The sequence below is a fragment of the Pleurodeles waltl genome, chromosome 12 (assembly GCF_031143425.1).
Source record: "Pleurodeles waltl isolate 20211129_DDA chromosome 12, aPleWal1.hap1.20221129, whole genome shotgun sequence".
Taxonomy (NCBI): Eukaryota; Metazoa; Chordata; class Amphibia; order Caudata; family Salamandridae; genus Pleurodeles; species Pleurodeles waltl.
The window spans coordinates 673,687,846-673,704,853 of record NC_090451.1 but is presented as its reverse complement, the minus strand read 5'-3'; the positions used below and the strand labels follow the sequence as shown (position 1 = coordinate 673,704,853).

The 17,008-nt window shown below is 49.4% G+C and overlaps 1 protein-coding gene across 1 annotated transcript; it reads right to left on the bottom strand.

Annotated features, from left to right (window-relative positions):
- Positions 1–4,831: 4,831 nt before the first annotated feature.
- LOC138268706 (SPRY domain-containing SOCS box protein 4-like) lies at positions 4,832–12,268 on the bottom strand. The gene is made up of 3 exons (XM_069218623.1): positions 11,935–12,268; positions 9,776–10,460; positions 4,832–5,925 (listed from the first exon to the last, which is right to left on the bottom strand). Exons 2-3 carry the CDS (start codon positions 10,434–10,436, stop codon positions 5,777–5,779), a joined length of 810 nt encoding a protein of 269 aa, XP_069074724.1. The 5' UTR covers positions 10,437–10,460; positions 11,935–12,268; the 3' UTR covers positions 4,832–5,776.
- Between the last annotated feature and the right edge of the window lie 4,740 nt (positions 12,269–17,008).

The window sequence follows — 17,008 nt, the reverse complement described above, 5'->3', positions numbered from 1 at the left end:
TAAGGAAACATGCTACGGTTTGTCTCATGCTGTATCTTACCAGTCCTCTCACACAATGAAGGCCTAAATAGTATAGGTAGGGGGTGCAGCTTGTCACTGTGACCCCTGACTCTGAGAACCACGTTTACTTACTGCCGTCCCCACTCCACTCACTTTCTGCAGCCCCTCTGATGCAAATAGAAGGCTGTTGAAGGGTTAAGTAGTGGACAAGATGTGAACCATCTGATGTCCTTGGGGGTCAAAGGATATGGGATATAATCTCTGCTACTTCTAGCATTTTGGCGGTACTGAAGCAGGAGAATGGGATATTCGGTGTGTGTAGACTACAGGGGTTAAACCAGTGCTTAATTTGAGCCGGTGGTTTGCGGTGCAGGGCACCAGCACTTATTTTGCTGCATCAGGCAAATACGGCAAGCAAAAGACACATATGGGAAAGACGGAGGAAAAGAAAGATGGAAAAGCGCAAAAAGGGAGAAAGCAGAAAGCTGCAAGAGTGAGCTGAAGGGGCAGGGAGTGTCTGCAAATGGATTAAAGAGGTCTGAGATGGCTTTAGGATTGTAAATACTGCCTCAGTGTTCCGTGCTAGGACATTTTAATGCAGCAGCCGCGTTTTTAGGAGGAAAGCTCTGAGCACCGGCACGTTTTTACTCACAAATTAACCACTGGGTTAAAGTGACTGGGGAGACTTGGGTGGCAATAGAGTACCAGCGTGGGAGTAACAGTGAGTCCATTGCGCTTGATGGTCTTAGAATTCTAAACCCCATTTACATGATTGGGATTATATTACATGCACTGTACTTTGCTGTAGGCCCCCACCCACCGCAGGTGGCATGTGTGGGCTGGCGCTGGCCTGTACATAATGCAGCTCATGTTGTGGTCCTGTATGCAAAAGTGTTTGTGGGGTTAGAAGGGTTGCAACCTTTATCAAAGTTCATCATATAGATGAGCTGACATAAATGTTTGTGAGGCTCTCACGAGACTGTAAGCAGTGTTTTGCAATCCGATGATTGTGTCATTTCAGAGACCCCACAACAGTTTGCTGGCACAATGCAGAGGAGGTGCTGGGCAAGGGTGGAAAGACTGTATCCTCGTTGGTGTCTGGGACGACCCAACGACTTCTCCCAGAGGCAAGAGCAGAAGGCTGCATCGTCTAGCATAAGACACACGTTACCTACCTGGTGCAATGCCTTGGTGTATCGGTGCAGCCTTTAATATCTATCATTTAATGTTTATGGTCAGGTCAGTTATTATTTATTGAACCCTAAATGCACCAAGCCCTCCTTTAGCGCATACTACTGGCCATGGTGAGTTTTGTTTTTACGAAAATGCCCCTGAGGTGAAAAACAAAATGGTAATAAACGTCCTTTATTGCCATTTTATTTTTCAGCGCCCCGTCCCGCGGAGGGACAGCAGCAGGGAGCCGCGCAGCTTTCGTTTAAAGTGCGCAGGTCTCTTTGGCCGCAGCCTGACATGCGCAGTTTAAACGCCTCTAACACAGCTGTCCGAAAACGGCTGAGTTCGCGAAGGCACTGGCCCCGCGCCCTCCCACCAATCCCGAGGCTGGTTTCATGCTGGGCGCCAGCATGAAACCAGCCTCGGGATTCGGTGGCGCTCTCTGCTGGTCCGCGCGCCGCGCTCGAGCCACGACGAGAGGGGGCGCCGTGAGGAGAGGGAGGCCGTCGCAGGCAGGTCAGAGCCTTTCATTTTTTATTTATTAAATTTAATTTTCAAATATTATTATTGTATCCCCCCGCACCTCCCCGCCGTAATTAGAAACCAGTCGTCACTAAAACTGTTACAGTGTACAGCTTGAACATTTCTTCTTGCCTTTCTACCTTGATAATACATTTTATTTACCTGTCTGTCGCACAAAAGTTATCCCTGGGAGCGCGACCCGCATGGGCGTGGCCCCAGAGGCGTAGGTGTGGCCATGAGCCTCCCAACAGGACCGTGTCTGAAGCATGCGCACTCCATGTAAGGTTGATTTTGGTCATACAGGGCACACCTTGGAGCCACCGTGTGGCACACGTCGTGTCATCGAAGCATCCATTCGCTGAGCCAGAAGGTAGCTTTCTAGGTCAAGATTTACTAAACTTCTGCCCGGGGACTCGTGCACAACACAGACTGCCCACAGGAGCCACGAGGAGCCACGAGCAGTGCCATAGCTGAACCCCGGATGAACTATAAATAATGTGCAAAACTGGCAGGAAAAAAAACTAAAACTCTCAGCAATCCACCACATGCAAATCAATTAACATAGGATAAGCTTCAAGAAATCCTAGTGGCAAACGATTTCAGGCGCAAACAGAGGACAGCTTGAATATTGCGCAATATTTACTCTTTGCATCGTGGGCATTTTATGTGGCTTACTCTTTTGCAGGTTCTCTGTGCTCTGAAATTTGTGCTGGAAACTAAATCTTGCTGCTGCTTTATGTTGCTTTTGCTCCAGGTCAAAGCATTAGTAAATATGGCCCTAAGTGTGAATTTGCTGAGGTTTAGCCACAGAGTAACTTTCTAAAATCAGGATTCTGGGATTGTCCAGGAAAGGTAGTACCATTGTAAGGTGTACCTTGGTTTTATTTGCTTTTGGCTGAACCTGCATTCTTAATTTCTGGTTACCATCACCAGTGGTCTCATAAAAATGTGCATATGTTGGGGAGAGGAGGAGAGGGGACCCTCTAGGTCGATTGACTATTAAAGGTTCAGATCGCGAATCCAGACTTTTTTTCCCTCCTTCCTTTAAAAATGTTTTATAGCATAACATGGAATCTTTCTTCTCCTTAGCATTGACCCTTACATTTAAACAATTTCATAAATATTTATTCAGTAGCTATCCTAAGATTATATATTTCCATTTTATATACAGGAAATTTATTGTATGTTATTCTTTATTCCCTCTATATGTGAAAGTATATTGTTTTTGATGTCTGATGCTATATGCCAGGGGTTCTTAACCTGTGCTCTGTGAGCTCCTGGGATCCATGACGTCTAATCAGGGGGTCCAAGGCTGCATAAACAAATAAAATCAGCAGCGGATGAACTAAATATATAAATAGATAGATAGATAGATACAAAGCAACATTAAACATTTTAGAAATACATTTAGTTTTGAAAAGCTCCACCCTTCCAATTAAAATGTAATTTCTGGATTTTTTATGTTTGTGAAATAAAATATTTCACAATGTATGTACTGGTTTGATGCATACTTGTTACTGTGATTTTGTTTACTGTTTGAGCTTCAAGTCCTGGAAACTGTTTAGGTGGGGGTCCTTGGCTTCCAGTTATGATTCTGTGAAGGGACCACAGAAGTCTCATAAGACAGTTTGTTCTGCTCAATACAAAATTTGTTAAAAAATAAAATAAAATAAAAAGATCAGGAGCCACTAGATTTACTTTTGTATTTTCTCCCATTAATGAAAGAGTTTAGGTGACTTAATGGTAGTGCTCTGTTTCTGGGGTCCCTTTCGATGCCCCACATTACCATGCAATGGTACACAGTTCCAAATGCTGCTGTGATGACAAAGCATGAGGTTGTCTGAGTGCCTGCTGTCAACAATACACCTTTAGGGGCAGATTTATCAAGGGCTAGCATTGCTCTTTCATCACACAAGTTGACGAAAGAGAAACGCAAGCCCTAAGTGAGATTTACTGTGCCACACAGAGCCTCTGCGGGTCACTGCATGGCAGAGTGAATCTGGAGGAACACAAGTCACCACAAGTCACTGTCTTGCATTACTCTGCCCTGTGAAGGCCTTCCGTAGGTGGAGTGTGAATTATCCCTTGCATCTGCCTATGGTTTTTGGCACAGCCCTAGATTTACTAACACTAGAAAATCTGGAAATGTGTCAAAATGGTATGCCTTTCCAAGGAACGCATAACAAGGAAAAAATTTTTATTTCTCCTCGTTTTTTCCTCTCTCTCTACATGTGCTGCATTCTGCAGCATACATAACAAAAGGAAAAAGCCTCAGGGGATTGATTTGGGCAATAAGGTGTCGCTTCCTGCACAAAACCAATCCTGGCTGTAAGGCAGGCACGCAGACTTGCACCACCATGCAGGGGGGCCCTGCACTGGCGCTTAGCAGCCACGAGTTAGCTAGGGCAGGAATAGGCCATATGTTAGTAGATATGTCACATTCCTGCCCCCTCCATCTCACACAATGCAGCAAGTTTCTTGCTGTGTTGCTCCAAATATTAGTAAAACTGCCCCTTAATCCGCAGTTAAGTTGTGCCACTGTTTACGGCTTCTGTGGCCCCTTGAATCTACTCAATCATATGGGTGGGCGTAACCTGTTTCTATATCCACTGCTAACCCTGTTAATGAAACTTGTTTTTCGAACTGATGTTTTCTGAGGAAGCGACCAAAATGAAATGTAATGGTCTAACCCTTGGTGTGTGATTGGTTTCTTTCAAGATCCAGAATGGTGGCTTACTTGCGCCTCCACTGTGTGTCTCATGGCTAATTCGCAGCTCAACCTTTTGCATAGGATGTCTCAAAAATCAGGTTTTGGGCGCCAGTGTCATTCTAGAATTAAGATTCCTGAAGTATGGATATCTGGGTAGACAGAAGTATCCAGAAGTAGCCTGGTGTTAGCTCATTTGCATATTTTCCCTTCCGCGGGTCATTTTTGGTGAGCCCCTTCCCTGTAGCCCATTAGGCCTTTATATTTTTGGTTGGATTTCAGGAATCCCGCTGTTGGCCTGTGTTCGCCTGCCACATAGCCGCCTTTTGACTCTGCATGGTCTTGAAACCTTCCCTAGATTTTCAAGAAAAACACATATACTAAATCAAGCTTTAAGAAACATCTTTTTTTTTATTTTTAATACGTTGATCTGACATATAACGTAGATTTACTGGAAACAATGATGGTGCAGTCATTCCCATATTGAAGATGCTTTGGTCTTACTGTTCACCAGCTGTCCAAAAACAAACGGATCTCCTTTGGCTCATATATAGCACATAAATAGAACTGCAATAAATACATAAATACAGAGGATAGATAAGGGAGCTTGAAGTCTGCCAATCCACTGGCTGCAGAAACACAAGAGATCCCAGCTAGTTTTAGCTGATTTGCCCTCATTGAATGGTTGCTGCCTTGCGTTTGCTCAAGTATTCTTTTTTTAATTTCCTTTAGTTCAGGTGGAAAGTGCTGGCACACATTTACTATACTTTAATAATATTACTATATTGCTTGTCTCTATCATATCTCCTCGCTCTCTCCTCCGACTCAACAGGTTTATGTTCCTGTATCACTCCTCATTGTAATTTTAAGAGAACTTACATCATCTTACACATACTACCCTGGACTCCCTTGAGATATGGCTCTAGAAAAGTACAATACATCATACGTAACCACTAGAATTAGTTACCCGTCTTTAGAACTGAACACTGCCCCAAAAGTGGCCTACAGAATTGGACACAATGTGTGATTTGCTCAGCTAGACATAATGCACCAGATTTGTCTTCCAGAAACTGGGCACGGTACACAGTGTGGTCTCAGGAACTGGACACAATATGACAGATCTGGGCCTTCACAATTTGATGTGGCTTCACAAACGAGGTCGGAAGTTTCAGCACAACTTCCTTTTTCTGTTGGCCTCTTCCTATAGATCCTAACATTTCAGTGACTCGCATCACTGCCGTACTTGGGAGTCACTGGGTGACATAGTTGAATGTCATACAATAACCTCCAGCCATCTTATTTTGCTGCTTTGATGCTTCCCCACGCCACATGCATCACAGACAATAATATTAAGCCATCTTCTCCATGTCCAGACTACACGTCATGTTCTTGTCCCTCCTGAGGCTGAAGGAATATCTGCAGTCGCCTGGGCAGGGGAAGCGATGCCAGGCTGAAATCTGTCTGTCGTGTTCCCATCGCCTGCTGGATGGATCTTCGGCAGAGTTCTGTCAGCTGTGGCTGCCCTGGAGGAAAAAATACAATGTAACGGAAATTAGGAGAAAAATACATCTGATATAAACATCGGAAAAATCCAGCAACAGAGGAAGTGGACACCAGAATTAATCTTTAAAAAAACTATAGCGCTCGCAGCCACGATGTTGAGGCTTTTCACTGCTTATGTAACTGCTGTAACCATAGGGGGCTCAATTATGCTGGATTTGTTAAAACCTAAATGTAAAGTTAGACCTGGTGTGCCTGGCTCCAGTTGGGAAAACATTAACCAATTAGACTTAGTTATACCTCTTTAAAGAACTCCTAAGAGGGTGAAATCCGTGTCAACAATTGTTTTACTTATTTGGGGTTGTCTTGGAGGGTATCCTAGCAGTTCAAAACCTCTAGTATTATACCTGGGAGGGTAATAGGTTGACTCGTTCTCATCCTTGGCGTGCAGGGTGCTAACCCGTTCCACGCATAAGTGTGAATGCGTGCATTTATGTGGGGGAAAAGCATTACTTCTATTTAGAAAAAGTGAAATTTCTAGAAAGCATCTTTCTGTTTTGCATTATTATGAATGTCTGCCAGTTTTAATTCACCCCAGGCCCCCTCCCCCAGCCTACGTCGGTCTCCTTCAGTCCTGGTGTCTGTGACGCACTGTTCCAGTGTCTATCAGTCCCACCGTGTGTGCCTCACTGTTACTGCAAAGTACATGGACAGCCACCACCTCCTGGGACCCCGTCGTCAGGAGCACGGTGACGCTGTATAGCCAAGGACACCGTGCTCAGTTGGATGGAACTGTGCTGAGGGGGCAGCCCCCCCCCCACCACCACACGGCAGGGACTAATGTTACGCCATGTCTCCCAGTACTTGTTTCTATATCTTCCGCTCCCAGTCCAAGTGATTATGTTTCCAACCCCACTGTCCGTCTATCTGCTCCGAGTCTGTTCCTCTCTGCCCCAGAGTCTGTTCCTCTCTGCCCCAGTAGCTGTCACTCTTCCCCAGTGTCAGCTTCTCCCAGCCCACGTCTCTGTGTCTCTCAGCCCAAGTGGCTGGGTATGTCTGCCCCCGTGTCTGTGTCTCCCTGCCCCAGTGTCTGTGTCCCCCAGATCCAGTTTTCATGTCTGTTTCCCAGTCACAGTGTACGTGGGTCTCAGTGTCCATGTCTCACGGTCCCCAGTTCCAGGGTCTGTGTCTCCCACTCCCATGTATACTGGTGTCTGCTTCCCACTTTATTTCTGACCCCAATTCCCAGTATACGTGTCTGTCTCCCAGTCCTATCTGTTTCTCTATTGTGTCTCCCAGTCCCAGATCTCTCCAAGTTCCAGTGTCTGTCTACTCCTATCTTTCTTCCCACTTATATCTGTCTGACACCAATTCCCAGTACACCTGTCCTTGTGTATGTCTCCCAGTCCCTGTGTCTCTCTCCCTGTTGTAGTGTCTGTGCTTCTCAGTCACACTGTCCATATTTCACTGCTCCAGTGCACGTGTCTCCCAGCCCCCTTGGTCTATGTTTCTCTGCCCCAGTGGTCCTGCATCCAAGTCCTAGTGCCAGTCCCACTAAGTGTGTTACCCAGTCTGTGACACCCACTACCAATGCCCATGTCTACTGGTGCCTGTCTCCCACTGCGTCATTTTAAGTGCCTGTCTCTCGGTCTGTGTCCTTGTCTTTCAGATCCAGTTTCTCCACTTTCCAATGTATGTGATGTCTCCCAGCCACAGAGTCCCAGTGTTAGCGTGCGACACCCAGTACCACTGTCTCCGAGCACCAGTGACCGTCTCCCAGTGCCAGTGTCTCTTGTCAGTTTCCTAGTTTGTGTCTGGTACTAGGAGACACGGTCACTGAAACTGGGAGATGCACACACTGCGACTGGGAGACAGAAAAAGTGGGACTGGGAGAGACTGGAACTAGGAGACACAGACACTGGGAAACACTGGACGTGGAAGATACAGACACTACACTGGGAGACAGACACTGGAAGTAGAGGAGACAGAAACGGGACTGGGAGACTCAGACACTGGACTGGGAGAAACAGCCACTGGAACTAGGAGGCAGACAGTGGGACTGGGAGATACAGATACATTGACTCTGGATTGGGAAACACAGACAGTGGGACCAGGAGACAGACACAGGGCAGAGCGACACATACTGAACAGAGAGACATGGAAACTGGACTGGGAGAGAGATTTTGGGAGTGAGGGACATAGTGGGACTAGGAGACAGTGGGACTACAGTGAGACTAGGAGACACAGACACGACTGGGAGAGACATAGTGGGGCTACGAGACAGACACGACCGGGAGACACTGGGACTAGGAGACGGACACTGGAAAACACTGGAAGTGGGAGATACGAACTGCACTAGGAGACAGACACTGGAACTAGGGGAGACAGACACCAGACTGGGAGACAGACTCTGCACTGGGAGACAGACACTGGGAATAGGAGACAGATAGTGGGACTGGGAGATACAGATACACTCGCACTGGATTGGGAAACACAGACAGTGGGACTAGGAGACAGACACAGGACAGAGCGACACATACTGAACAGAGAGACATGGACACTGGACTGGGAGAGAGAGTTTGGGAATGAGGGACATAGTGGGACTAGGAGACAGTGGGACTACAGTGAGACTAGGAGACACAGACACAACTGGGAGAGGCAGATCTTGGGAATGGGAGACTTGCACACCGGCTGGTAGATAGACACACTGCTTGTGTGTGGGGTGGGGGGGTCACTGGTATAGAGAGACAGGCCCTGGGACATGGAGACATGGACACCGTTTTCCACTAGCAGCAACAGCCCACACCTGGACTGCACACATCCATGCCAAGGCAGCCTACAAGTCCATGCAGAGGACAGACGGGGTGAGTCAGTCCCTGAACTGTGACCTCTCGGCACCTCCGTAGCCACAGTGTGCAGTGAACGAAGATACATGGCAATCATTGTACCTTGTGTGCAGCTGCTGGGGAGGGGGGAATACACTCGTCGTGGAGGAGGTAACAGACAATTGCTTAGTATGAGACAGGAGAACATAGCTATGGGTAGTGTACAAGTAATTGCAGTGGCTTTCATATAACATGTCCAAGTGATGCTGGGAAGGGATTGGCTTGTCGTAATGTGAGAGGAAAGTGTAGGCATAATTTAAAAGTGCCCTAGTAATAAGCGATGCCAATGGGCAAGGTGTTTAGGATTTGTTAAAGGTCTCCAGTTGCAGCATGTACACAGCTCCTGTGTGTCTAGACACAGTACGATGAGGTGTCCAGAAGCAATGCCGGCGGGACATTAATACCACGGGTTAGGAGAAGCCCCAGGTTTCAACAATACACCCCTCAAACTCAGGTAGTAGGGTTCGGAGAAGCCCCATGTGAACCTGTAGCACAGAAGCTCTTGGGTAAAATGAACCTCCAAGATCACCTTCAATCACCCCTGTCCGCCCCTGGATTGTTGTGGTGGGAGAATCCCCAGTGATCTGATTCCACCCCACCTGGCCCTGGATAATGTTAGGTGGGAGACTATCCAAGGCGACCTGAATCCCACCTGGTCCTGGATAAAGATGAATGGGAGCGCTCACAAGGGGTTCTGAGGCCCCTCTCACACACCCTGAATAGCGCAGTGATGGAGCGGGCACAAGGTGACAAAAACCACCCCACTTATCCAAGGTAGGGTAGGGTGGGAATAGACCCAACCGGCCCTGGCTACTACGGTGTCCAAGAATCGCCACTCGCATGGCTCTGGCTAGCACAAGCACTGAATAATAAAGAAGAACTAGCATCAGTTTTGGCAAATTAGCCACCACCTGAGACCTGCCATCTTCAGCCCCCAGTGAACATCAGGCCCAACCACCAAAAAGCCCCAAAAGCCATTACTACTCACTGTGAAAAGAGCCGACGTATCTGAGGGTGACACCGCTGTTCCCCCAAACGCAGTTGACAATGGGATACAGGGTCTTCCCCGTCAGGCCACAGAAGGCATCTCCCAGGTACTCCCCTTCCACCACAAAGCCCAGGCAGCCCCGGTCAGCGTCCAGCACCATCAGGAAGGAGTCTGGCACCGAAGATGCGCCCTCGGGGCCGTAACTCTTTGACGGTTCCACGAGGTTACAATGGCGGAGCTGTTTACTGCACAGATCCCAGCCCCAGGACTCGGCATCACTGCCCACCAGCGCCGTGTAGGAGTCGGAGTGCAGGGCAGCAGCGCTGGTGGCCAGGCCCACCACGGCGTGGGTCCCCCGCTCTGGCTGGGGCCACACCAGCGCCCATGCGTGGAGGCCCCCGGCGTAGCCCCTCTTGCCGCGGATGCAGTCGGTGCTGTGCTCCGTGGGCTTGCGGCGAGCAGTAAGGGGTTCGTCCAGGTGCACAGAGAGGTTGGGAGAGCAGTCATCGGGGTTCCAGGCATGCTGCAGCTGCTCCTGCCTGGAGACGGGGGGCTGTCCCAACAGCAGCTCCAGGCGTATTGGTTTGGGGGGCCGCGCAGGCGGCGAGGGACTCCACCTATCTGAAGTGGGGAAAACAGCCCTGAAGAGAGCGAGACCCATATCTTGGCACAGCGCAACAGGTACCTGCGTATGTAAAGGTAAAAAAAGGTTAACAAATAAATAAATCTCAATATACAGCAACAGACCTGAGGCCAATCTACCTCAAGTCAACCTACTACGGAGCTAATTTACAAGGCCTTTGCGCCTCCGGGGAGTCACCTTTTCCCAGAGGCGCAAGGGGCTTGTAAATAAGCCCCTGCGTGTTTTGTGACCGACCAAGGACATGGTTGTGGCAACTAGAACACTGCGGGTCTCGCAGAGAGAGCCTATAGGTACACTTTTCTGTGGGAGAGGATATCTGAAAATTCATTGCCTGCAGCAAACACAAATGCTTGCAATCTACCATACTTTGCAAAATAGCTATACAGCATATCTTTACAAGCTCAGAAGTTGCCTGATTTACAAGTGTGTGCCATTTTTTGGGCAATCTGGAGGGCAATTTTTGTTTAGTTCCTGGGTCTCTTTTTTTTTTTTTTTTTCGTCCCACTCCGACCCCAAAGTAATTTGAGTTTTTTGAAGTCTAAGTACTCCCATGCCCAGCATGGGATTGAGAGGCTGGCGTTCTTGAGACCCCCAGCCTCGTGGTGGCGGTCAGAACTGCTGTGCTGTGGCGGTCTAATCGTAACCTTAAGACCCTGGTGGTCAGACTGCCGGGGTTCTGCCATCTCTGCCGGAATCGTTGATCCCCGCGGTTTGATGGCAGGTGGAATAAGTAATCAGCCAGGGTGGGGCTGCATGCAGCGCTTTCCTGTGGATTACAACAACGTTTTCCGCCAGTGGAGAACAGGTGCAAGGGGTCCCTGCACTGCCATGCACTTGGCATGGGCAGTGCAGGGATCTCCTTGCCCACTGCCCAGCACCCTCACAATGTTCCCTGTCTGCTGTGCAGTGAGCATCACTGCAAGGGTACTGGTGCCCCCTGCTGCAGCAGCACTGTGGCCATCTCCATGTCAAGCTGGAGACAATGCAGCCCCCTGTTTCCCGCTAGGCTGATGGGAGGAAACTGCCCCTCAGCCCAGTAGGAAACAGCTAATAGGTCTCCTCACTACGGGTCTGGCGGCCTGTTTTCCGACCGCCTGACTCCTCATCAGGCTTGCGCAAGAGTGTTTATACTTTCGATGGAGCCTTTCTTATTTGTGTTTTTCTTTCAGTTCTGAGAGCAAAACAGTAGTAGAAGCAGCCAGTGAGACTTTTACGACCCTTCCCCCTCCCACACACTCGTTTTGGCACGGGGAGTAAAGCGCGATGTGACCACAGTTCCATCAGCGCCTTTGACTTCCTGGCTCTTTATTTTTGCCTTTGAGTTAAAAGAGGTCTGCTTGCACTGGCAGAGCTGTGAGAGGGGCTCTGTGTTAGCATGACTGTAGCTGCTGGAACGAGAACTAATCACCGCCAGTGGAGTTGTGAGAGGTCCCTGCCTCTCTGCCCGTCTCTCATCCTGTCTTAATTACCATCTAGTCACATTACGCGCGCACACTTCACACTGAGGGTCACTCACTTCTCTGTCCTGCACGGAGTCGTCTCGAGGTGTCCTCACGGTGTCCCAGCCGCCTCTGGCAGCGTTTCCTTGTGCGCTGGGCTCTCCGGTGAAGTCCTATGCAGTGCGCGCAGTACCCCCTCGCGCCTGTGCCAGCGTCTGGGCTCTGTCCGAGCTCTTATGTTGCAGTGTGGTGGTGCACAGCCGGGGTTTCGTCCTTCGCCAGGTCGCATCTTGTTTTGTTTTTAATGTCACCCTGTCCTGGACGTCATCGGCGGCCTGCCAGTGCGCATCGGACGTGAGTGTGAAGCGGTCAGAGCCGGGCACCAGCACTGAGCCCCGCTCTCCTGCCCACGATGCCACATCCAGATTTGTTACTTCCGGCCCCTCGGGCCACGCAGACCCCTCGGAACCTGACCCGCCACGTCCCGACTGCGGACGAATGAAAGGGGTGAATGCCTCACACCTGCCGACTTGGGGCTGTTTGTTGGCGAATCCACGGGCTACGGACCTCTTTCCTTTAGAGGAGCTGCGAATAATTTATACCAAACTTTGAAAGGGGTCACACCTGACTGTATATTCAAATCCTTAACTCTACTGGCGAAAAGACCGATCGATTTTCAACAATAGCTGTAAAAACCTTAAAGATTATACAGGTGTGCAGACTAAATGCACATCCAGTGTTTTAAACGGGCCGGTACTGAGTACCGGCACTTTTTTATTTTGAGAGGGAGAGTATCTGCACCTCTTGGGGGAAAAACATAATACTTTTAATTAGAGAGTACCGGCACTTCTCAGAAACAAGCAGGCACTTCTATTTTTTATTTTCAAGCCTGTGCACATCCAATTCTTGGCCTCTCTGCAGACCGCACATTGGGCGATGATTGTGGGAAAGTGCTAGATAGGCAGATGGAAGAATTAAAAACATGTGGGGTGATAATAGGCGTAGGTGGCACACAGAGTGAGAGCCTACAGAAGAAAGTTTTGTTAAGTGCAGAACAGGGGTGACTGAGACCCCGCAAAGGCCTCAGCCGATCCCACAGACCTTTAGTAATGTTTAAATCACAATCTCTTAATTTTTAGAATTGAAACATTTTCAATCCTAATTATTCGCAACATAATAACTGTTGTCATTCATTTATCTGAGACAGCTAGCAAACATTGCCAAAGTCAGTAGGCCTGGCTTATTTGAGGTCTGTCTGTTTGTTGTTGTGCAACATTTATGAATACAATAAAAGAAAACGCAGAGAGTGGTCCCAAACACTGCTCGAGTGGCACAGTGTGTGATAAACAGTTTTTTAGTTTACATATTTTAAACCATATCTGTTATTGCACAGCCACGACTCTGGCTAGAATTCCTGATTATGCATCTCTGGCCACACCCCTTCTAGAGGACACCACCCTTACCCAAACAACCTCTCATCCCACTTCTAGCACTGTGCCCACCTCCCTGCTTGCTTATTTTCTGTCTACCAACTTCTTTCCCTGGCCGTTTACCATCTGCTCTGGTTTACCCATTTCTCTTACCACCTCACCAAGCACATGTACACTACCTTTGCAGCTTGTGCATGCTAGTGGGGTGAAAAAGGCAAAGTCGACATAGCACCCCTCTCAGGGTGCCATGCCCACAAACCACTGCCTGTGGCATAGGTAAGACACCCCTCCAGCAGGCCTTACAGTCCTAAGGCAGGTTGCACTATACCACAGGTGAGAACATAGATGCATGAGCAATATGCCCCTACAGTGTCTAAGTCCATTCTTAGACATTGTAAGTGCAGTGTAGCCATATTGAGTATATGGTCTGGAAGTTTGTCATTATGAATGCCACAGCTCCATAATGGCTTCACTGAATACTAGGAAGGTTGATATCAAACTTCTCGGCTCAATAAACCCCGACTGATGCCAGTGTGGAATTTTTTGAAAAATGCACACAGAGGGTATTTTAGAGATGCCCCTGGAATGTTATCCAAACTGCTAGTGGAGGACTGACCGGGCTGTGCCAGCCTGCCACTTTCAGACAAGTTTCTGATCACATGGGGAGAGAGCCTTTGTGCTCTCAGCGGTCAGAAACAAAGCCTGTCCTGGGTGGAGATTCTTCACACCTCCCCTTGCAGGAACTGTAACACGTGGCAGTGAGCCTCAAGGGCTCAAGCCTGGGATTACAGTGCCCCAGGGCACTCCAGCTAGTGGAGTTGCCTGCTCCCGGGACAAATCCCACTTTGGGCAGCAAGTCCGGTGGGAAAATTAGGGAAAACAGGGAGGAGTGACCCAGAGCAAAGACCATCTCCGAGGGGTCCAGAGCTGAGGTGACCCCCTCCCTGCAGAATCCTCCCTTGGTTTGGAGGACAGGGACCAATAGGGTTAGGTTTGTGCCCCCAAAGGGAGTAGGCACATAAAGGGTGTAGCCACCCTTAGAGACAGTAGCCATTGGCTACTGACCTCTGTAACACCACTAAATCTTGTGTTTAAGGGCTTCCCTGAACCCATCTCACCATATTCCTGGCAACCTGACAAGAAGATGGACTGCTTAGCTGAAACCCCCAGCAGAGAAGAGGGAAGAAGACAACTGATTTTGCTCCAGCCCTACCGATCTGTTTCCTGCTTCAAAGAACCTGCAAAAGAACAACGAAGCATCCAGTGGGAACAGCGACCTCTGCCAAGCTCCAGTTGACTGCCCTGGACTCAAAAAGACAAAGAACTCCTGTGAACAGCAGCCCTGTCCAAGAAGGAACAACAACTAACGGCTCCAATCTCACTCAGAATGCGTGAGTCCTAACCACTTTGCACCTGACGCCCATAGCCCGTGTCCAGGTGGGCCAACCAGCTAGAGAGGATCCCCAGGCAATTCTAAGCAAGTGCCCACTCTTGGGTGACCTCTCCACCCCTCCACTTCAACACCTGCAGAGGGAATACCGAGGACCCCCCTGACCACGAAGCTCCTGATGAAGATATCCGATGCCTAAAGACACACTGCACCCGCAGCCCCCAGGCCTTGGAGAACCCGCAGGTGGCCCTCCTCCCTGTCCAGCCTGTGGTTTGCCAGAGACGACCCCCTGGACCTTGCCTGCAGCCTCTGAGTAACACCGTGGTCCCCTCATGGAGATTCATTGGAGACCCGACATCCTGTTTGCACCTTGCACCCAGACGTCGCAGGGCCACTGAGGGTGTATCTTTGGTGCCTACTTGTGCCCCCCCCCAAGTGCTCCTCTAAGCCCCTTAGGTCTGCTCTCCAAAGACGCGGGTACTTATCTGCCTACAGATCTGAAACCGAGTGCCCCCAGTCTTCATAGGAGCCCATGTAAATCTTGCCTACACGTTGACCTCCGCACCCGGCCGGCCTGTGTTGCTGGTGGTGGGTGTTTGGGGTTAACTTGATCCCCAACCTGTGGACTTCCTAACCCCTGGAGATTGGAACTGTAAGTGTTGTACTTACTTGCAAATCGATCTAAGTCCCCCCCCCCTACGTACTGTTTCTGAAAATTGCAGTGTCAAGTTTTAAAACAGATTATTATCAATATTTGAAAAACTGTATAACTTGTCGATTTCAAACAAAGTACTGTTGATACATGTGTGAAATACAAACCTATTGAGGTACTTACCTGCAACTTCAATCTGTGGTTCTAAAAATAAATTAAGAAAATATATTTTTGCTATGTAAAAACCATTGATCTGGAGTTAAGTCATTAAGTGTGTGCTGCTTCTATTGTATGTGTGTGTACAACAAATGCTTTGCACTACCCTCTGATAACCCTAACTGCTCGACCACACTACCACAAAAGAGAGCATTAGTATTATCTACATCTGATAGAGACTTCTAGCTGCAGCTTCCTTACCTTAGAATTCCCTGGCGTCAGCTTAGAAACCGGAGTTTTTTTCTAAGCAGTACCCTGCGCGCGCGCCGTCTGGCAGCGTCGTTTGGATCCGCGTGCGTCGTCCGCGTCGTTGGAACCGTCTATGACATCACGGTTGTCTATATAGACACCTTCTCGGCACGCGTACGTCAGTTCTTTTCCTTCCGTGCCGGTTAAGCGCAGTTTTGGAAAGAGCTACCCTGCTTTGACGGTTTGTCAACGCTTTTTTGACTGTTTGAAGTCATGTCTTTGACAGGATTCAAGCCGTGCGGTGCGTGTCATTGCACCATGTCGGTGACGGATCTGCACCGAGTTTGTCTTTGGTGCCTGGAGAAGGACCACGATTCCACCTCGTGCTCCGGCTGTCGGGCCATGGCGCTGAAGGCCTTGAGGGAGAGATCCCTTAAGCTTCTTGTGGCCCGACATTCGTCTTCGGTCGGCGCTACTCCGCGGATGTCACGGTCCCGCAGTAGGAGGAAGTCATGGCACCGCTCCCGGAGCCACAAGTCCTCTTCCTCGCATTCGAGGTCATCCGAAGGTAAGAGGCACGAGAAGAAGAAGAAGTCCAAGCGGACTTCGTCTTTGCCATGCCCGTCGGCCGACGTGGCGTCTAGGGAACATCGACGTTCCGAGCGCGGTTCTGCGGAGCCGTTGCCAGGGTCAACTCTGTGTCTTCCCCCCTTTCCGGGGAACGGATAGACCCCCGCTCAAATAAAAGAATTTTACGAGGCCATGCGTCTCGTTTTTGAGTGGGCTGCATCCTCAGGTGGGTCTTCGGGCCCCGCAGGGTCAACAGGGGCCCCTTCAGATTCGACGCTGGCGGCTTCGGCCTCGGCGCCATTGGGGACCCCAGTATCTGATACTGGATCTGGACCGGCGCCGGTCTCTCACAGTCGACCTCCTTCAGCGCCGGGTCCGAGGTCGACGATTCTGCCACCGGCGCCCACAGGTGGCAGCCACATCCTTATTCCGGATGAGCCGGAGCGACGTTGTACGACCTCGACTCCGACTTAGACGGAGCCAATTCGGCCCAGATCATTGTCTGAGCATTATTTAGACAAGCCAGACGCAGGAGAGGAATGGGAGGGGTCTGAGGACCCTTTAGAATCTGGATTGCAACAGGACTGGTATGGGGATCCAGTGGACTGGACACATCTCCAGATACTGGTATGCTCTCTCCTCCTAATGTGGCTACGGAGGAGCGTGTTTCTTTCGCTATGGTGGTGCGTAGGGCAGCTGAGGTC